This window comes from Pseudopipra pipra, chromosome 5 (assembly GCF_036250125.1).
Source record: "Pseudopipra pipra isolate bDixPip1 chromosome 5, bDixPip1.hap1, whole genome shotgun sequence".
Classification (NCBI taxonomy): Eukaryota; Metazoa; Chordata; class Aves; order Passeriformes; family Pipridae; genus Pseudopipra; species Pseudopipra pipra.
This window is the reverse complement of record NC_087553.1, coordinates 36,647,083-36,670,008: the sequence shown is the minus strand read 5'-3', so window position 1 is coordinate 36,670,008 and position 22,926 is coordinate 36,647,083. Positions and strand designations below refer to the sequence as shown.

General features: G+C 37.0%; 1 protein-coding gene across 10 annotated transcripts in view; it reads left to right on the top strand.

The window, feature by feature from the left end:
* NAV3 (neuron navigator 3) overlaps window positions 1–22,926 on the top strand; it is a 527,200-nt gene that overhangs the window by 467,772 nt on the left and 36,502 nt on the right. For 6 of the 10 annotated variants that reach the window (XM_064655607.1, XM_064655608.1, XM_064655602.1 and 3 more), the window contains 7 exons: window positions 333–821; window positions 7,186–7,227; window positions 9,571–9,731; window positions 11,531–11,719; window positions 14,115–14,167; window positions 18,645–18,668; window positions 21,008–21,085. In XM_064655607.1, coding sequence (XP_064511677.1) covers window positions 333–821; window positions 7,186–7,227; window positions 9,571–9,731; window positions 11,531–11,719; window positions 14,115–14,167; window positions 18,645–18,668; window positions 21,008–21,085 — 1,036 coding nt within the window. The remainder of the gene's footprint in view (window positions 1–332; window positions 822–7,185; window positions 7,228–9,570; window positions 9,732–11,530; window positions 11,720–14,114; window positions 14,168–18,644; window positions 18,669–21,007; window positions 21,086–22,926) is intronic. The other 4 variants (XM_064655606.1, XM_064655604.1, XM_064655609.1 and 1 more) reach the window with 4 other exon arrangements.

The window sequence follows — 22,926 nt, the reverse complement described above, 5'->3', positions numbered from 1 at the left end:
AATGACTTGGGAACGTTTAATTACTGAATTTGGGTGAAAGTGTAATCTGTTTACGAACTGAGACAAAACTGTGATTATTTTACCTCTCTCTGGGAGGGTCTCTATGTGCAAAGAGCACATCTGAATAGGAGTCAATGAGAGCTGTATCTAAAGAAACAAACCCTGATTGTTGTGAAATGGTTAAGTAATTTTAATTTTGCGCTGCAATTGATCAACTAGGTAGGCATGATTTTAGTAGCAGTAATTAAAAATGTGTTTGGCTCTTAGGATGTTGCGCCATGAATGTTTAATGTGGCTATCAGTTTCTCTAAAGCTATTTGTTTTACATTTAGGTTGTTTGGTGCCAAGGCAAGTGGTAAAGCTGCCTCTGCACCCAGTACTGAAGGTGTGAAACCCACATCGGCAATGCCCAGCCCTAGTACCACATTGGCACGGCAAGGCAGCCTGGAATCGCCATCCTCGGGCACAGGCAGCATGGGCAGTGCAGGTGGGCAAAGTGGTAGCAGCAGCCCCCTCTTCAGTAAACCTTCGGACTTAAATGCAGATGTTGTAAGCTTAAGTCACTCCTTGGCTTCCAGTCCTGCCTCAGTGCACTCTTTTACATCAGGTGGTCTTGTGTGGGCTGCAAACCTGAGCAGCTCTTCAGCGGGCAGTAAGGACACACCAAGTTACCAATCCATGACTAGCCTTCACACCAGTTCCGAGTCTATTGACCTTCCTCTTAGCCATCATGGCTCTCTCTCTGGACTGACAACAAGCACTCAGGAGGTTCAGAGCCTGCTCATGAGGACTGGAAGCGTCAGATCTACTCTTTCGGAAAGGTGAGCTTGCCTATAGATATAGTGACCACAAAATCAGTGAGAGGCAAAAGGACAGGAGCCAAAAAAATAAACCCTCCACCTGTTTTGCTAAAGGGACACTGTTTAATTCAAAGCTTAGTTCTTTTTGTAAAAAAAGAAGGAAGAAAAGAAAGCTGAAAGGCATTGGATGTGGAATCAACTGCCTTTTAAGGTCTTACAAGCACTTCTCCTATCTTGAGAAGTTTTTTTGTTTTCCTAGTTCTGGAGAACAACCAGAGAAAAGGGGAAAATTGTCTAATTAAAGGCAAATCTAAACAGCCAACAGCCACAAAATGATTCCTGCATGCTGGATCTACCTTCTGTCCCAGCAATTGGCAGCTCCAAAGATGTATCACTGCCCTCTTGTGAGCAAACCTTCAGCTGTGAGATCCCACCACTTTTCTTCCAGATTAGCTCAAAGCACAGGCAGAGCTGATTGGTCCTGGCCTTCAGCTGACCAGTCCTGCCTTAAAACACTCAGTCCTGACAAGTTGCTTCTTACATGCTAATCATGTAATTATTACAGATCCTTACCGAAATGCACTTGCATTGGCAGGGAGACAGTTGACAAGACAGGATCCTCACTATATGCTCAGTCCTGCCCAAGTGTCTGGAACAAAGAAATACAAGAAAGTGTTTTCCTCTGTTTGCTCTATTAAAGATCTTTTTGATATGTAGATGTTTTACCATATAAGGTACATTATAAGGAGGTGTAACCAGCCTGTATAGTTGTACCAATATTTTTTTCTTTCTTTTTTTTTCTTTTTCTTTTCCTTTTTTTTTTTTTTGGACCATTTATTTGACTTTTGCAAGAGAGAAAAAAAAATCTTTGCTAGGCACTAAATAATTTTCGCTTCCTGTAAAAATGTTCAAGATTTGACCGTGAAGTTCTTATCTCACATGGGGGTCTGAAAAGTTGATAGTAAATGTTTTATAAGCCTTTGATCCAAAAAAGAAAATTATACTGAGTCAGTATATTTTAAACTTAGTTTTTATATTTTAAATTTAATTAGCTGTTTAACCACACAATCATTTAAAGTAAAAAAAGAGCTTTTATATACAATGTCAAGACTTTTTCCCCCTTTATATAAACCCCGAGATTTCTCAACACCAATCCTTTCCATATATAGATTTCACTTCAGAGAACCAGCATTAAAAAAACTGCAGTCAAAACCATAATGCTAAAAAACCCTTTGAAAAGTCTAGATGGAAACTTTCCACACGTTTCATTCTCTTATATTACATTCATAAATATTACTATATCAGCTAATGAGCACGCCTCTCACTAATATAAATTGTATAGTGTTTATATAAATATAAACACTATAAAACATATATATGTACCAATATAATGTATGCTGACAACAGTAGATAAAAATACACTGGCACAGGAGTAATTTGTAATTTGCACTGTACCTTTAATTTTTAAATAGAAATTTGAATTGTGTGCCACGATCCGAATGTGACAGTATTTCTTAGAAGGCCAATTATTAATACTTAGCTTATAAAATCCATCAGTCTACATATATGGATGCTGAGGTCAACAGAATGATGTGGACAGGTAGGAATTTATGCCAAAGAACATATTTATACAGAGATGTTAAACATCACATTTCAAATGTTAATGCCTTGGCATAAGCTCCTGAACAACCTCCACTACTAATACTTCATGTATTTGTTCAGTGACTTAATTTCAGTGTTCCAAATACTTTGCCCTTGGCAATATTTTTAAGTTTCAGATTTGTGCATATGGGGATATTATGATTGAGTCCAGAGAGAGCCTTTTTTTATGTTGATCTGGCCTCAGAGGAATGTATGTACCTTGAGTAAATGGTGTAATTTCTTGAATTATAGCCTCAATAGGGTTTTTGCAGTTTGGTTTTTCTGAAGGGTCTGATACAAGTGCTAAATTATTTCTAAACTCTTTTATACATTAAAACTTAAAAGTAGTAACGTATTTTATCCACAACAGAAGCATTAATTTGCTATATTGGAGACAGATAAGTTTGGCAACAGATTATATCCCTTTTCCTTTGTAAACTCAGATTATATTTTAAATGCCTCTTGCAATGCTAATTATAGCATGGCATGGCATAAAATATTATCTGCAAAGAGGCCTTTTTTTTTTTTTTCAGTCACTTTAGAGCTTGCAAAAGACTGAATCAGCAGTCTGTGTAGTCAGATATACTAATATAATGAAGAGACAAAATCAGAAAGACTGAAGCGTACAATGAGATGCAACTAGGAAGCAATGTTAAGCAAGCAGACAAAGCCTGGGAAAAACTGAAAGCTAAAAATAGATGATAGGAAAAAATGTGGCTTTGCTTCACTGAAGCAAATTTGAACTGCAATTTGATAGATAAATGTCAATAATGGCAAGCAGACTAAGAGGAACTGAAAAGGTTAAAGATTACTCCAGTTTATTGGTCCTGATGAACTTTTCATTTATCTACTTCTGAAATAACCCTGCAGTCATTAGAAATGAAGAAGAGTTTTCGATGGTTCTGTGCTGATGGAGTGAGGAGGAGACCTGGCATGGAGAGTGAGGGGATTACAGGAAGGCCACCTTGCATGGAAAGAAGATATTAAACAAAATGGGTTAAGGGGCAGATAACATGGGATAAGTCATTAACAGTCTTTTAAATAAGACTAATTTAATTCATTTGCAGCAAAACAGAATTTCTGAGTACAGGAAAGGAATTAGTAGATGCAATAAAAATCCTGAACTTACTAGAGCTTTAAGTCCTATTCCAAATAACATTCTTATGAGCAAACAGGGAAAATAAAGATGCTTGACTGGTTGGTAAAGACTTATTGAGGATTAGTGATCAAAAGCTTGTTAGTCTGAAGGGATATAACACAGCAGGATATATTTGCACAGTTACAAAATGGAAAATGATGAGGCTATTTTGCAGAAAGTGTCTAAGCAGTTATAGTGCCATTGCTGAGAGAAAACATTTTGAAAATGAAAATATCACATATAAGTTTTGGAAAGTAGCTATCCCACTCTACTTTTTGATGTTAAGGCTTTAACTTGAAGACTTGGGGACATGAAGTTTTAAGAAAGATTTGATGCAGCTGAAAAGAACACGGAAAATGAGAACAAAATTTCTGAGTTTTCTGTGAAGGAGAGTAGCCCTTGACTGCCTGAAAAAAATCAGTCACTTGCCATGGAGACAGCAAATCTGCAAGGTCTCTACTATATTTGTCTACATTGCCCACAGACAGTCTTCAGGCTACCCATTGAGCCATGGTACAGCATTAACACAGAGCTCCCTGACAACTCCTGGAGTGAAGTGTTGAAGTTTACTGCAGCCAAATTTTGTATCATTCAATGAGATTCTTTTACATTGTAATAACAAGAAAATAGGCTCAGTAAATACTAAAAAAATATTTGCCTTTTCAGCAGATTTTGCATCTCTCAGGCCTTTTGCTGGTTTTGCACTAGCAGTATTTATTTAGACAAGTCTAATTCTGTTGTCATGGCAGTATAACTCCCTGTATGGGAGGACACTTGTATTTTACCTTGTAAAAATCTAGAAGGATTAAAATAAAACATGCAGGTACCTATTCTCTAAAACAAAAACATCTTTAGGAGTTAATTGGTGAAATATCATTGCTTTAATTGTAAAATTTTCCAGGTGGACACATCACCACTAGTTCTTTCAAACACTTAATTGCTGTTGGGCATTGCAAATTTGTGACTTTCTTCTGCTTGGTCTGAGTGACACAGCAAGGGATGCTTAAAAATGCAGAAATATAGGAATTAACAGTGGTCTCAGCAGCAGTAATAGCTGCATTTTAAGATTAGCAGAGTGGAAGTGGTTTCTGATTGCGTAACTGGCTTTTTCTGGTTTGCTTTAAGAGAATGTTTCATTTTGAAGGCCATGAAAGTGCATCGAAATCCACTTATGCTCTTCAAAACTTTCAATTATTTTAAATTATCATCATAATTGATGGTTGTGCTTTTCAGGTGTGAAACAGTACATCATGTATCAGATTTTCTTATGTCCTCAACCATTTGTAGAAACTCATTTATAAGACCCATATCAGCTTGGCCCAGACTGTCACAGACCTCTCTAGTTGTTTGTTAGCTTGCAATAATTTGTTTTATTCCCTAAACAACTCTGAAACAGTTATATATATAGCCCAAAGATATAGTATTATAGCCTCTTCCCAAGGTAACCTCAACACCAAGGGCAGGTAGGAAACTGAGAACTGACAGGCTTTCTATAATGGAAGTTGCAGTGAGTTTCAGCAGTGCAAAATAAACAAAAGAGAACCAGATACAGCGGGCCTGATAACTTCAGCCTACATCTCCATGCACCTTCCTGCAAGAATGCCTTTTGCAATTGAAATGGCAAAGGAAAACATCAGGAATACTATGATATTCTCATCCTCACTTTATATTACTATTTGTTCATGTATGCATTTCTTCTTTTAGGAAAGGAATGACTTTTTTATCATATCATCCTTAGAAATCTAAGGTAAATTCAGTTCTATTTACCAGAAGTCCAGTTTCTGTAGAAGTATTGTCCCCAAATTTTGGTGGATGAATTATTTCAGATACTAAAAGTTTTTGGTCTGAAGTAATAGTTACATGAAACCATGGTTAATGGTTTCATCTGAAATCTAGGAGCATTTTCATAAGCTTTAGTATTTTAAAAACACAGTATGAGTATTTGCTACACTCACTTTTATGCAGCTGCAATAACTCCATGCTTTTGTTGAGGAATATTCACCCCTATTTCATTTGAGTATCTGAATTCAAAAGTTTTTTTGCAAAATCCTATGGTCTCTACTAGTCTGCTTAACTGACTGACATAACTTTTGGCTTGTGGATTGCTTTAAAGGAGTACTGACTCCTTTATTTTTAGATAACGCGCTGTCAATTCTTTTGAAATACATATATCTTCAAGTAATATTAGAAAATATATCGTTCATTAGGATTTTTAAGTATTTGCAGAAGAAACTGGTGTTATTATGGTCATGTTTATTTTTTTTAATTTAGAGGTGCATAAAGGTACATAAGAGAAATCAAGGCCCCATTTTTCTCTATAAGGGACTAAAAAATGAATGAATCATGCACTCAAATTTATGCTGGTTTTTTATCCACCATTCTTGGTCCTGTTAGTTATGTTGGGAGCAAAATGCTGAAAATACATCCTCTGTCTGACATGGGACTACTCTCACATGGACTATAATACCTGTGCTGAAATTCTGCTAAGTTTCTCCTTCCATTTCCTTTCTCCACATGCAGAAGAAGGCCCATATTAAATTATTAAATTTGCCTATAAAACTTTCTGTTGGCAAGAGTGGTTTGCTTCCATTAGTTAGAGCCCTAATATTAATGGATTGTTAATGCCAACAGTGTTTTCACTGTTTTGACCTACTTGGATCAAGGTTACATAACAGTAGGACACCCATCACTTCCAGAACAATAGGAAACCACCTTTAATAAAGGTGTGAGAGTTTTCTTGGGTAGGAAGCGTCCTAAGTTACTGCTGCTCTCAGAGCTGTGATTATGATATGTAGTACAGAAACTTTCTAAAGTCATTTCACCATTTAATCCATACAGTAACACTAAGTTATATTCTTAAGGGAAAAATACTTGATGGTAATTAGTTCAACCCACACCAGTCAGAGACTGAATTACCAAGACTTTATGATGAAATGCCCAAATGACAGTTGTTGGAAGGAAGGCTAGTGGGTGCCCTTCTGGTCATGGGGTTTAAATGAGGAAAACTCCAGCCATAGATTTTGGGTAATCAGCTGCTCTGACACCATGTGTGCATGAATATTGAACAATGTTGCTCTGGTGCCAATTTTCATTGTCCCCACCATCACCTTACTATGTGAGCCTCTCAACATAGCCAAGAGTCTGTATCTTTAGCACATATTTCTACATGCAGAGCTGTCATTTGGCTTCTGGCAAGGCCATGCTGTCCCTTAGCGGGTGCCACGACCTTCACTTCTTTTTGAAATCTATTGGCTTATCATAGACAACTGTGAAAAATAAAGATTCATACTGTGACCATATGATTCTCATACAGATTACAGAGTGAAGCTGTGGGAAGGTTAGAAATGGTAAAGAAGCACTTCTTTCTGACTTGGACAGTCTCCAAATTACTATTGACCCAGTCCAGAGCACATCTAGATGAAAAATGAATGTGCAGCAGTCCATGTCCTATTGTCCCCTCCAATGAATAAGGGATTTATCATGAAAGTTATATTAAAAAGCATTAAATGACCTTCTGTTATGCATACAAACCTAGAGCTTTAAAATTTGTTATTCTGAACAGTCCTGTTTACTGTATGTCCTTAGGGATTTTTTTTGTTTTAACAGCACCCAGCTTGACAGAAATACACTACCCAAAAAGGGATTAAGGTATATACTTTTTTGAGCATGACTGCTGCTTCTTTGTTTTCCTATAACCTTTTCTACACCGCCTCTACTTTTCTTTCTCCTTTTGTTGATCTTGTTTACAACAGAATTCTTGGAATTTAGATTCAAACCAGAAAATGTAGATTTTAACAACGGACCTTTTCTTCCCAAGTCTGCCTAATGAATAAATTTTCTTTCAAGATATGTCATGAAAAGTAAATTTTAAGTATTTTACTTATTTCCTTATGTAATGAATCTTAAAAGGCATTGAATCCTGGAGAGCTAAAAGAGACATAACAAGATACTTATGCAATTTAATGACTAATTATTGAAAACATTACTGAGAAAAACAAGGGTTTAGAGGTGGATCTGAACTTGAACTCTAAATGGAAACACTCATGAAATTTGAATTTAAGATCTAGTAAAGGGTAGGGCTAGGAAATACTAATTTTATTATCCAAGGTTTGTAAGTATAAAATGAATCCCACTCCAGATAGTCTTCTTGGTCCCTATCCAGCAGTACTCAGATTCCAACTTTGCTACTAATTCCCTACTAAATAGAGCTGTCTTCATCACAGAAAACAGAATTCATCCACCCTCTTCTCTGATCCATGGTTAAAAGAGGGGATCGTTAGGTAACTCGGCTGGTCTCATCAGGCATGGAAGACTATCTCCCCAATCCAAGAAAAAGATTTGGCAAGCAAGGATATACGTGCATGCGCAAAGACACTCTGCAGCCTTCCAATCACTGAAATTATGCAGTAAATCTCTTGAGTCATGGATAAATAATATTTATGAAATTTTAAGATAGTGCTAAACTGTTGTCACTATAAAGCACCTTCTGCCCTTCTGCACTAGCTATTCCTTAATAAGAATTTAATCAAATCTCCTGTTATCCCAAAACAATCATTTTGGATTTGGAGAGAAATGGAAAAGGTGGAAGACATGAAAGAGGCATAATGGCAACTCTTCAAGGGTACAATGGGATGATCAAGGTTTGTGGCTGTACAACTGTAATGGTGGCTGCAAGCTGAAAGTGAAATGGAGTGGGAAAACTGCTTATAGGCATGTAAGCCTGATCAGTTAGCCAAGAAAAAATGTCAATTTGATTTAATGTGCAGAGATCCCAGTCCAAAACTCAGATCCTTAATTCTCATTTTGCCATCTTTCCAATCTGATAACCACTTGATAAGTCTGTGCTCTACCACAATTACAGGCAAATATCATAGTGTCATTTTGAAAGGGGAAAGGAAGTAAATATTTAATAAGAACAAGATGGTTTAGTGCCATAAAATATTGTACAAAACCCCAAGCACAACACAAGAACTTACATGTTCATTTAATCTTCTTTCTAAGCAGAAACACTTGTGCCTCATGAGCCTGAAGCCAGAATATCAAAAGCGCTTTCTCCTCTTCTGCTGTTTGGGGAACACTGAAGGCTCATGACAGTGGTGAAAAGGTGCTCATTTATCAGCAGCAGATTGTGCTGAACAAAGCAGGCTATTGCAGACATTGTTGAAAACAACCTCTTGATTAAGATCCATACTGCCTGCACATTTTAATGTTTAACCACTGCCAGAATTGCTCTTCTTCCAGTCTAGCGAAGAGAGGCTGAGCCAGTGAGTTACCAGTTCTCCCTCTTAGCCCATGTGCCACATTGCACTTGTTTTATTGGTTTGCCATAGGAAGCAGCTGATGAATTATTTGATTGCCAGACTTCTTCCTTCCAGAGAACTTGTTTCTGCTAATTGTGGATTTTTCCTGTCCCTTTCCCTCCCCCCATTTTGGGGCAGGACACAATGCCTGTAGCATTCAGAGCAGCAGACATCATGTGTATGACCATGAGTAGCTGTCATTACCAATGCAAATTCCTTTTTCAGAGTTGTTGATCTCTTTCACTCCTGTCATCTAACCAATTGCCCACAGGATCTGTGGCAGATGTCATCTTGTAAGTGGCTACTCACGTTTCTTGGCTTCTAGTCTGTTCATTCCCCATCCTAACCATACAGCTTCTGACCTTTTGCATCAACCTGTACTCTTCCTATAGCTTTGAAGTCCTTTCCTGTCAGCTCAGTTGTTTGTTTGCAATGTTTATCATCATATCTCTTCAAAGAAAAGGAATGCTGTTTTGGGGAGGGGGATTAGGAGGAAAGGGGCTTCAAGTCCTGTACTTTTTCTGATGTAGTCTGATGGTAAATTTTACCTTGTTGAAACCCCTGGTAATAATCACTTGGCTGCTTTCCAAGGGTTTTGTCCTATCTAACTGGTGAAGGGTATTTACGTGACTGTTTCTTTCCAAGACATCACTTTGTCATTGTCTTGAGCATGTCAGCTGTGGTTTTTCAGGTATACGCCATCATCCCGGCAGACGAGTCAGGAGGAAGGCAAGGAATGGCTACGCTCCCATTCAACTGGAGGCCTGCAAGACACTGGCAGTCAGTCCCCGCTTGTTTCTCCTTCAGCTATATCTTCATCTGCAACTGGAAAATATCACTTTTCCAACCTGGGTAAATGCTGTTTCCCTTCACTGTTTCTCCCACTCTATAACAGAATCATGCAATTCAACCATTCATATTTCTTAGTCTGCCAAACTAGGTAGTTTATTTTACATCTCCATCACCATATTGTGGTACCTCACTAATGAAGGGAAACTCACGGTGTTGTTAATGGAGTGGGCCAGGGTACCTCCTATTTTGTACACAGAAGAAAATGCACAGATACTCTAAGAATTGTCCAAGGAGATAAAAATTTGAGGTAGAGCTGGAATTACCTTCTAGTTCAAAGCTACTCATTTTTTAAGTTTCACAGTCAGTAAGATCCTTTCTAGTGACTTTAGTGAATGTCAACCCTAACAGAAAACATTTCTTTTTTCCTACACAGAGGTTTGCTTTGAGATAGACCTTTCCAATGTGTTTCAGTAGCTGGATCTGGCTATAACTGCACTGAGCCCAATCCAAATCCTAACCTTGGATACAATATAGTATTTTGGCATGTGATTCACATTGCAGATTTATTTGATTACAGGTCAAGATTTAGGCTTGGTTCACCTGTATCTCGTTTTGAGTTAATCCAACACAAGTTTAGTTTTCTTAATTTTATTTTTTTTCTTTAATTCTTAATAGAAAACCACTTATTTGGACTGCACTTGACACATACCTAGATTCAGAATGAGCTTTTCACGGTTTAGGCCCTTACTGAGGAACCTTTGAAGCATTAACACTTCCATCACTCTGTCTCAGCTTATGGCATCTTTAGGTTACAATCACTCAAAAGAAATTTGATCAGACATACAAATGTTGGTCCTTATTACATATGGGAAAAGGAGTTGAAGAAAGCTACTTTTAAAAAGTAAATTGGATCCTGGCTAAGCAAGGCACTCCTTTGAATTTTCTTCCTGTAGTTTTAGGCACAGCTCTTTGTAATCAGTTTTTCTTTTCCTTTTTGTTCATAGTTCTCGTACTCACAACAGAGAGCAATGAAATTGTGGGGCTTAAAATTTATTTTGTCATTGTCCTTTTCTTCTTTCCATTATCGTAGCCCTATGGAGTAATTTGTTCTCACAACACAGCTGTTCTGGTAGTTTATAACTTAAGGCACGTTTTGCATGATCTAAAATAAAAGTCCAAACACTGAGGCTGAATTTGGTTAGACAAATTTCCTTCTAGGCATTGAATTTGTGTGGTCGAGGTGAACCATAACCAGGCTTTCCTTCCTACTGGCAAACAAACTTCACAAAAGCTTAAAGTAGGTTCATCAGTGCTGTACTGGATTTCAACCATGAGTGATCAGACTACACCTGTTTATTAGGATGAGATTCAACTGGCCTATGCAGGAATTTTAGCCTAATATAGTGGTAGGTGCTCCTGAAAACCAAAGGATAAACGTCTTGAATATGCCAATAAACTTTGGTCTTAACAGTAGACAGTAATGTAGGCATATAACAATAAAATACAGATACTAATTAATTGAGATACTTATGAAAAATACTTATGACTTCTTATTCCTTTTTAACTTTTGAATCTCTGCCATTGATTTTCTGTCTTGGGCTGACAGAGTGAACAAGTGTGTTCAGACACCAGTGTTAGTGTTACCGTGTGTTTTACAGGATTAATCTCATCCAGCTCCAGCTCCTTTAAGGTCATCTGCTTCACCTTTTTGTGGTGTCTTTAAATGTAGAAATAAAAGCCTTTCATTTTCTCAGCAGCATGAAGTCCACCTAACCATGCTTATCCTACATTACAGTTTTTTGCAGAACCAAAATTAACTTAATGGAAATGTGCTTCATTAATAAGGCTTTGTATTCTAGTGAGTCCTACCAACCTATCACAGTTTAACCTTCCTGGACCCAGCATGATGCGTTCAAACAGCATCCCTGCACAAGACACTTCTTTTGATTTGTATGATGACTCCCAGCTGTGTGGCAGTGCTACGTCCTTAGAAGAGAGACCACGAGCAATTAGTCATTCAGGTTCATTCAGGGACAGCATGGAAGAAGGTAAGACTGGATTACTATTTGGATCAGCAATTGGTTCCCAAAATAGATGTCCAAAGTGCAGTAAAATTTTAAAATATTTCTTCTGCAACATAAAAACTTCAATGATTTTGTGAAGTTTTTATTAATTTTGCTGAGTTGGACTCCCAGGCCTTCCTTACCCTAAAACGTGGAAGGTATTTCTTTCACCAAGTAATATGCACTGCTGTGTCTCTGATACATGTACAAATCCTCTATAAGAAATTTTGGAGGAAAGGAAGCCATTCTTGGAAAATTATTTTATTCTTTTTGCCTCTAAATCTGCAATGTCGGAACATACCTTGACTACTTTGTTTCTATGCTTTCTTATTCCTACTTCTGTACTTCCTTTTTTTTTTTCTCGAAAACCAATGCTACTTGGCATGCCCTTTCTTTTGTAGTCATTTCCTACAGCCTCCTACAGCAAACACTATGTGAATTTCTATATTTAAATTCTGTCATTTAATCTGAACTCACTACTTTATGCAGATTATTACTGTTGGTCTGCTTTCTTTAATGCTATGTGGAACACCTGAAACTTGGGGAATATGTTATGGTTTGATTTTGGTTTTGCTCTTTTTTATTCACAGAGTACCTGACAACTTCTAATTAAATGCACTGTAAAATTTTCTGCTATCTAACATTTCTGGTAAATCTGATTATTTATAATTCCCCTGAATGCAAAGTTCTCACAGCTTTTAATTAAAAAAAAAAAAGAGACAACTAAAATTTTGTGGAGATTCTCTCTATAATGTTATCTCACCAATATTGTCTACTGCTAAGCAATGACAGTATAAATGATCTTTATAACAGGCAAATAAAAAAATCTCCTCCTAGCTCTAAAGTCCATAGTTATGAGATAAAAGGGGACAAAAAAAGTCCTAGATGAAACAACAGGCAAGTAACACTTCTACTTTTTGATTCCTTTTACTGTATTTTAGATGATATATCAGGCAGACATCTGGGTATATAATACTAGCAGCAGGGTACAGGACAACTCAAGCTGTGAGTTGCCAGCATGGAAAGGATGGCTGACTGCACAGAAGCATATCACATAACTCAAGGACAGAGCTGAATACAGACCCTTTGCTGAGGAACAGAATTACCAAAGGAAACAGTGGAAGAATAATAGAGAAAACAAGGAAAATAATTTATGCATAGAAAAAGAGGTGTTAAATGTAGAATTTCAGTAATGGGTCAGCAGTGGCTTTGATGAAAGCTTTTTCATTTGTTATGTTTCATATCCAGCTGGAGTGGATAACCATGATCAGCCTGAGTAAATGAAAGTCAATGCAGTGATAATAAACAGATTTCAGGAGTTTGCAGTCATTAGAGATTGACATGAATTGATGCTGTTGGAAGGTCAAATGTATTTTAAGATAAGAGCTCTGAGGAAGGATAAGGTGAAAGAAGTGAGGTAATGCATAGAGCCACTGTGTATAAATCCAAAATGAGAGTTTAGCTGACAGATTAAAACCAGAGGCTGAAAAATAAACATATATTGGCAGCCACAGAATTCAGTGGTCAGTGTATTGTATTTCTATAAATATTTGCCTAGTTACAAAACTAGATTTAAAGTCCATTTGGCTAATCCAAATATTCTTGTGTCGGTTTTTGGCATATAGATGCCAAGTAACTATTAAAGCAAAATAATTTATTTACCAAACCTTGACAGATTATAAATACCAGAAGAACTTGTGAAACAAAATTAAAAAGAGATGATGAAATAAATTAATTTCTTCAAAATTCTCTGTGGGTGTAGCCTTCCTCAGAAGCAGAAGGGGCAATTTTGTTTCAGTTTTAGTCTTCACTTGCCATTTTCAGACTGGCTGGGTACTCCATTTTTTAAATTGCAGCCCTACAACATTCTCTCGATGCTCTTGAGACCGATTCCACTGATGATTAGTGGAAATAATGGCACTATGTCTCACAGTAACCCCTTCGCATGGACCACAACTACACGAGTCAGCATTGTGCTGAGCAAAGCTTGGGAGCTCACACCAGGGAATGTGAACTGTTCTCCAAAGCATCATCTCTTATTAAAATAATTTGCTCAGTTTAGGACAGATGTATAAGCAGCTCAATCTAAAGACTGTATTTATCAAGTGATTTCTTGTCAAAACAACAAAAGGGATGCTTGGTTTGCTAATAATAATACTGAATGTCATTGGCTCACTCACCTTCCTTATACACAGAAAGTGTTTTATCTGTATAGGACAATCTTTCTAAATGCAGGGAAATCTATCAATAGATTTCTATACTCATAATTGCTCTTTGTAGAAAATTAGTTCTCATTTTAAAAACTTGTTTAGTTATTGAGCTACATGGGGGAAGTTTTATGCTTTTATCAATATTTCTTTTTTTTTTTCTTTTTTTAAAGTTCATGGGTCCTCATTATCACTTGTCTCCAGCACATCCTCTCTCTACTCTACGGTGAGTATTGACATTGTAAAAAAAGTTCTGCCTGCCTTGGTTCTTGTTCATTGTTCATGACAATTTCCATACTTTGAGATTTGGAAGAATTTTAAAATTTTACCTCAATAAAGTAGGAATGTTTATTTTCAAATTTTTATTACTGCATGCTATTTTAGAAAACATTATTTTAATCTTTTTTGTTTATTGCTTGTAACAGTTTAAAATCACCTAGTATACATATTGAAAGCTAAAAAGAAGATAATGGTCTAAGTGTCTCTTTAAGGGGGGTCCTTATGCTATTGTAGTTCATAATTTTGAGTGATTTTGCTTAATTTCAGCTAGCTTTCTGATTGCACAATTTACAAAGTAATTAAATCCTAGCACTCTTTGAGGTACATTTCTTGAAAACCACAAGATTGCTTTAGGGTAAGGGAGATACAATTTGCAGTTTAAATGTCTACTGATCTTTCTTGCAAATGACAGCGTTTGGATGTTATTTACAAAGAGAAAAGTAACTTTAAAAATTTTAATCTTAATTAATTAGACTAATTAGATTTGCTTCTAGCTCCAGAAGTTGTTCTGGGTTTGATTTTTGTCTCTATTTTATTGTTTTAATATGGTTTTTTGTTATCTTATGGGGGTGTTATACATTTTGCATAATTTATTGCTTCAGTTGTTCTACTAATGAGAAATCATCCATATGGGAGCAGTTTAACATGCTTGGACATTCCATTGAGGATACACAACTGTTGCTTTGCAACCTATTTGCTAACTACAATTACATGCTGTAGTAACCCCTTTTCAGAGGAGAGCAACCCACTTAACTGCTTTCATCCCATGCATTCATGAAAAGTCTGTGTCCTCTCCATATTTCCAGGTGTCTCTCTGAGTTATGTTTAATTAGAAAAAGGTTCATACAAAGGCATACAAAAACATCAAGAACACATGCATTAGGTTTGTCCAGGCCTTAAACTGCAAGTTGCAAGTAATTCTAGTCCAGACCAGTCCCTAATTCTAGTCCAGACCACTCCCGTGGGAGTGGGGAAGAGGAGGTAGAAGTTGGGGATGTAGAATGTGTATGCAAACTGGCTGCACATGAGGTATGACAAACATTCAGAGTAAAGCTTCTCACTTATGTGTTGGTGGTTGAAAAATCTTTATTACTATTTTACTGTCTATGAGACACTATGATCAGTTTGCATGGGAAGTGGCATTCAAAATTATAATTCAAGATTTGATGCCAAATTTTAGAAGAATGTTATGAAACTGATAGATGGTAAAAATTCAATTATACAGTGACAGGATGCTTTCAGCACCCAGTCAGTAAGTGTGAGATATCTGTGCTCTGATGTTGTCTAATGTAACAAGAGTTTACTAGTACTTACTTACTTCAATATTACAGAATATCTTGGAAATATTACCTAAACCCAATGATAGTAAAGAACAGTATTTTTTCCTGCAAAATAAACTTTAAACTTACCTAGGTTCATCCTATGCATATCTTCTGAAATTTCTGACTGTGAATTCACATTGTAGCCTCCTTAATTAATGGATTATGTAGGCAAGATAAATAGAAGTTGCAGAAAAATCTGTAAAGGGCCAGAAAGGAATTGGTATGACAAAATTACTAGGATTGAATTTAGGGATGATTTTTGAACTGAATTTCTTCTGCCTTATCCCTCTGTGAAAAAAGCTTAAACTTTTAGCAGTAAGTCAGAAGATGAAGCACAAGTGGAGTATAGAAACATGAAAGGTTGACAATCAATATCATATCAGCTGAATGCAGGGAGCAATGGAATAGCTTCACAAGGTTATGGCACATGTAAGTTGGTTTCAGCTATTACTAGATTCAAGGAGGAGTACAAGAGCTTTTTTACCTTTCTTAAGCAGGCCAAAATCACTGAGCAGGAATTCTAAAGCAGCTGCCTTTTCATAAGTATCTCAATCAAACATATTTGTCAGATTTCTCGAGTATTGTCTTAAACCTTGCTGCTAGCAGTTCTCTGCAGCCTAATCAATGGAGAGTTTCAGATGAAGTGCTAAATAAATATGAAGATCATTATGTGTTATTACCAACGGATAGTTGAAAATCTTTAAGTTATTCTATGAAGAATGTTTCTTTGGGAATTAGATATGATATTCAGAAGAGACATTTCATGATTTACCACCATTGAAATGAGTAAGTCCAGTGACACAGAAGTTCTGCATTCTCTACTGTTTTCTGTATGTATTGACTTTCTTCTTTACTTGCATTTGGATTTTCAGAACTTAACTTGCATAGACTGGAAATCTAGCTTGTAGAAATATGCATGTACAGAGACAGCCATTTTGTTTCACTCAAAAATATGCCATGTAAGCAGACTTAGTAGACTGATTCAGTTTTGGCAGTGAATACATCTAGTGCTCTGAGAAATTGAACAAATTATGAAAGATTGTCTCCAGTTTTAATCTCCTTCTCTGTAGGGGAGACACTTAAATTTTCACATATTTAGTTGACTCGCTAGGCTTCATTGATTGTGCTAAGCCAAGCTCAAAGGAGATGTGTGAGGACATGTCATTTGTATGTTAATATTCTAAGATTTCAAAAATAGAAAAAATAGTCTCTACAAGGATGGGGTGCATGCATAAGATGGAGGGGTAGAGGGAGAAAAATAATTATTTCCTTTTAGAGCCTTTTGAAGCAATGGCCAAGTCCTCAGTTACAATGGTGTCAGCATGAACTTAAGTAAAAACTGCTCAGATATATTTGGTTGTTAGATTTTATTTTTAACTTCATAGTATCCCCAGAATCCTCTTCTTTCTTTTTCAATTACCTTATACTGGCCACAAAAGCTGACTTGTGGTAGCCACCTCTCTGAACTCAGGAAGAAAGGCAACGCTTCCTTGTGCAGTGAGGGAGTCCTCTGGTAACAACATGGAGCATTGCCTTCATCAACAGGTTTGGCAGTCTAAGGACAACACCACATCCCCATATGGCAGTTTTAGGAAAAGGTCATCAACCTCAATTTTTTTTTCATGGTCATTCTCTATCCCTTTGTGATTTTCCACACACTGCTTGTTTGAAGTAACAATAATGGGAATAGAATTCTTTTTCTTCTCTGTAGGCAGATCTCCTTTTTGCAAACATAGATCAGAAAGTTAGTGTGTCACAGTATGAGCATCATGTCAGTTCTGGAAAATAAAACTATCATTATACTAAATCATCCTCATGTAGTGATGTATCAGGTATTATAGTAGTTTCAGTCAAAAGCTGTTGCAAAGGTTAATATCATAGCACCATGGTCTGTTTAGTGACTGTTAATAGGTAAGCATGTATGGAAAGAAGCATTTTTCAGAAGTCTTCTCCCCTTACACCAGGGAGAGCAATAAAACATTTCTATAATAAATCATTAAAATTTTAATGGCAAAAATATATGCCTAATACAGGCCTAAAATCAGCTATATTAATTTGTAATAGCACAGACTGCCCAATGTTAGAGAATCTTCTTCAGAAACATTACCATGGGTTTTCTCAGTGTTTCTAGTGTTATTTATAGATAATTCTTCGAGCTACATTTTCCTTTTACTGCTTACTTCTCTTCCAGAACATGCTAGACTGCTTCTCTGAAGTTGGGCCACCTCAGACTATGGGGTGGATCGATTTCCAGTACATTAACTGATTCTTATTTTATGTTGTGAAACGGTTCCTTTCTCAAGGCACTCCATTCCTTTCCATTAGAATCCCACTAAAGCAAGATTTCTGTGTCCACCAAATGTCACCTAAATAGGACAAATCCCATGCTTAGAAATTGAATGACTTTCAAAGGTTTGCCTTGCAATGGTTTAGTTTCTTGCCTTGTTGAAAGAAAAGGCTGCTGAGTAAATAGCTTCATTATATGACGCAATACCTTACAATATGGAAAATATCTAAAATTGTTAAATGATATTAGCAAGTTTAAGTTAAAACTTTAACATGTCTTGATAGCTCTTAAGATTTTGGTCAGTATTTTGTATGGAAGAAATTACTTTAAACTGCAAGTACCTCTCACCTTCTCCCATGTATGTTTTAGAGGTGCACTGACAACTTTTCTTAGCAGGGATTAGTTATTATTGTATCAGGAATATGCAGTAAAACAAATATAATTCTAGGAGGCCTAATAATCATTGCAGTGTAAAAGTTTGCTTATATCAGACTAAGGTCCATGCAGTAACAGCACAGTACATTTTCTTTTGTATCTTAGAAATATAGCTGCAATTTCTGCAGTTCTGGTCCTATTCTCCCTTTATCCACTGTTTCCTGTTGTTAGTATGCTGACATACTCTTTGGGGTTTCAGCTGGAGCCTTGCCCAGTAAGTTGAAAGGAATTCCGTTTGTCGTTTTTACTGGATACCTTCCTTAAATGTAATGGATTCATGAAGCTATTCATTTCACTTCAGTGTAGCTGGCTCTTATTTTCTATTACCCTGATTATGTTGCACACTGATTCTAAGCCATTTCTTCTTTGTTTTCTTCCAGGCAGAAGAAAAAGCACATTCAGAGGTAAGAACTTTTCTTCATTTTTATATTTATGGCCATTATGTTATTTTATAGTTTATTGTTTACTTGCTATGGCTAAACTGCCTAGTCACTGGGAAAAATACACTCTGTGTCTTTGCATCCCCTTTTAAGAAGTATAAGTAAAAGCCTGGTGCAGCTTTTAGTGTACTAGAAGGCGTTTTCTTAACATTGTGCTGAAGAAAGCCTCCTGGCTGCCATTCTGAAAAGATGAAAAGAATCAATGAGAATTGGGCATTGAGTTGAGGAGTTGTGATAGGTCAGATTTCAGACTTAATACCACTCTGTGCTGGATCTTAAGGACTATGCAATTCAAGGTAATGTGCTGCCTTTCAGGAGAAAAATACTTCGAATGATTGCTTTCAACTTCTCTCTCTTACATTTTGCATTATATTAAATTTCTGAAAGTGACCACTTTGATGGATTTCAGAGCAATGCAGATTGATTTCAGATATAAATCAAATTTGACATGGAAAATAGCTTCTTTCTCCTCACAGTGTATAAGAATGGGTGACAAGCCTGAGTCAGCAGCTGGATACAATTACAGCCTTTCTCAAAATGAAGTCCTGGTTGTATTAAAGGGGCACCAAGGAGTAGCAGCAATAAAATACAGCACCAAGGGGTGCACTTCCACTTCACAGAGCTACATGCCTTCCAACTCATGCATTTTTGCTGCTCCTATTTTTACTGTTCTAGATATTTCAAGATACTTTGAGGAAGTTGAACAAATAAACATATTCTTCCTCCTTGGTGCAGTATATTTCAATATAATTTCTACCTGAATTATCTAAGCTCACTTCTTTTAAAATTAAAACAAAGAAGCTAAAGAGGCATACCATAGCTCAGTAGCATAAATTACAATTTCTTATTTTATTGCCCTCTATATACGCCTGTATACAGAGGTGAAACAACATTTCTTTCTTGTGTGTTTCAACATGATGTTTTTTCAGTATCTGAGTCTTCTTGTGATGCTCTTACAGGAGATATTGAACAGCACTTCATGAGACCTACCTCTGTGTAGCTGCAGGAATATGATGAAAGTGTAGCTTAAGCAGGAACATCAAATAATTGCACTTGAAAACCGAAAACTTGGAAAAAGAAAAGAGTCAGCCCGGGATGGAGAACAGCTTGATAATCTGTCTCCTTTGCACTGAGCCAGTGTAAATGACCTAGCTATTTTTGTATTGTGGAAGTACACAGTACTAGCTTTAATTCTTAAAGCTTGTGCAATATTCCTTGTTGGTTTTCATGGGAGTCATAAAACTAAAGCACTGCAATAGTCTTTAGTAGTGGCTGTTATATGTTCCCTTTCCTAGGCTAGCTTCACACATTTTGCTTCTCTAGTCTGGAATAATTTCTTTTATGTCTGAATACGAAAGGGTGTTCAGAGTGAATCCCATGCTGTGCTTAAGTTCAGTACAATGCCCAGAAGTCCCAGTAACATCTCAAATAGGGTTAAAAGAGCTTAAAATGGTATACAAGCTTCATGCTAGATATCTATCCCAGCTGCAATGTAAACAGGATGTAATGTGAATCTTTTAAGGATTCTGTGTTTTATTAAAGGATACAGGAATCTTGAACTAAGTTTATTTTCATGTCAACAAACACATTTAAAGTGACATTTATTTTTGTAAGTTGTCAAGCAAGTTTTTGAATACTATATAAGGTTTAAACAGGCTGCATGTTTGAATTGCAGGGACTGTAGGAAGCATTGTGTTAAAGAAAAAAAATACTACTTTACCTCACCTAGTTTTGGACATCCACAAAGCAAAAATCTGTGTCTGAGGTAGCCATCAAAGCCTTCTTCATACCAGGCAGTGGGGTGGTACTTTTTGTCACTTTATCTTAGTCTAATGTAGACATTAGATGTTAAATGTAGACATTTAACATACGTTGGTTGCATCATGTCGACAGTCAGGCACAGTGAACCTCACCCAAATGCATTCATGTTTCAAAATCTCAAGCCACATCCAGGGCTGCTCTCCTTGATTGCACGAAAGATATGTTTGGAACTTATGGGATTGGGTAAAAAAGCATGACATTTCACTTGCAAACAGAGGATTGTACATATGAGGTGATTAAGCATTTGCCCATATGTGCTCCCTTAACTGAAATCCTAGCTCATACACTGATTAACTACAAAAAAGTAGTTGGAGCAACACTAAGAATCAACTTTAATATTTTGTTTTTCTGGATATTTTGGAGACTAAAATGAGAGACTAAGATGCTGTAAACTTATTTGTGATCTCTTAAGAAAACATACCAAAATAAACACAACAAAAGGAAATTGCTGAAATACTGACAGCAGTCTGTTGTTTTTCTAGCAAATTCAGAAACTGCGGAGAGAGTTGGTTGCATCACAAGAGAAAGTTGCTACACTGACTTCTCAACTTTCAGCAAATGTGAGTAGTTTTGCTTGTGATCATAAATAGTATCAAAGAAACCAGTATCAGACTGGCTAATAGCTGTTACTCAACATGTAGTCTGCGAGACTCTTACTATCTGTTTATTTTGGTGTTTTTCAAATTAATTACTTCATTAAATGTTTATGTTGCCCCAGCTTCCAAGAGAAGAAATCCGTTTCTAAAAGAAGCGGAAAGTGGCAGTGGAAATGGAAAGGAGAGGTTCCATACTTTGGGTGTGACAACAGTCCTTTCCTGTTAAGTTTCACTCTTTTCTCAGAATCAACTATAAAAAAAGGCCAAAAGTAAGGAGACACAACCAAAGAAGGGGTATGATTTGCATATTCTGATAAAATTCATTAGAGTTCCATTTCACAAGGATAAAGTTCGCAAAATGCAGACAGGTGTGAAGGGGAGCACAGTATACAAGTGTATCTAGAATTCACATGCTGCAACAACAGTGCTAATATATGACTAATAAAAACTGGGCTATTTCACAGACATATTCCCTGGTGTTCCTTCCAATTGCCATATACTGGTAATAGGAGTTATTGAACACGTTATCTGAAAATAACACCCCACACAGAATGAAAACTACAATCCTGTCTGGTTACTGTGGTTTCAGGTGAAGTTACTGGATAGTTACTGAACAATCTGTCGTATTGATTTTTAAATGCAAATCAGGATATAATTATAGTTACTGCTGCCAAGGAAAGCTGAGATGCAGTTGCAAGAGACCATCATTTTGCAGTTCAAGAAAGCAGTTTCCTGATGTGTTGGGCAACCCATAGAGTGCATTTCTTTGAAATGTTGGTGTCCTGAGTGTTTAGATCTATGAATACCACCATAATTTTAAAGAAATTATTTCAGCTGATGAAGTAGCACTGTGTTCATATTGTGAGAAAATAATCTCCAGCTTTGTGGAAGCTGCTTGTGTTCTTAAGACTGCCACGCATGAAAATGTGAAAGAGGTATGCTTAGCACTTCTTTCTCTGTTCAGGCGGCTGCAGAACATTTGTGGGTATTTGTACATCTGTAGCATTGCCAGACTCTTCTGAGTACTGAGAATGAACTAGTGAAGCAGATTATATGGGACATTGTGATGTTTGTAAATTCAAAATCTGGATTTTGAGTTGAGTTATTCATTTGAGAATGTATAGCTAGAATAGCCAGCATATCTAAAGGGTACAGGGTTCCTTAATTCATATATTTTAGACATTGACCTTCATCTTTGCCAGGTTGGGCAGTTCTTCATTTACGCATTCTGAGAGCAACAAACCAAAACCAACACTGAGAGGTCAGAAGAGCTAAGACAGTCAGTATGCCTCAGGTAGTTGTGTTTACTAATGAGGCTGTTGCTCTCTGCAGGGCGCTTTTCTTTCCACCAAGAATGCAGGGGTGCAGCAGCTCTGCATGGAAGTGAGGAGCACAGGGAGGTGGGCTGGGCTTGTGACACTGCACAGTCACGGACTTTCTCATCTCCACTCTGAGTTCCCTGGTGTTACCCAGAGGAATCATAGAATCCACCGGGTTGGAAAAGACCTCTGAGCATCAAGTCCAACCCTTGATCCAACACCACCGTATTTACTAGACCATGGCACTAAGTGCCACATCCAGTCTCATCTTAAAATCCTCCAGAGACGGTTGTAGTGGGTTTCTGTGACTGGGTTTTGGTAGCGGGGGGTGGCTTCTGTTAGGAGCTGCTAGAAGCTTCCCCTGTCCCGTGGAGCCAACGCCAGCCAGCTCCAGGATGGACTTCCTGCCGCTGGCCAAGGCCGAGCCAATTAGGAGTAATAGTAACGCCTCTGTGACAACATATTTAAGAAAAAAAAGATTGTTGC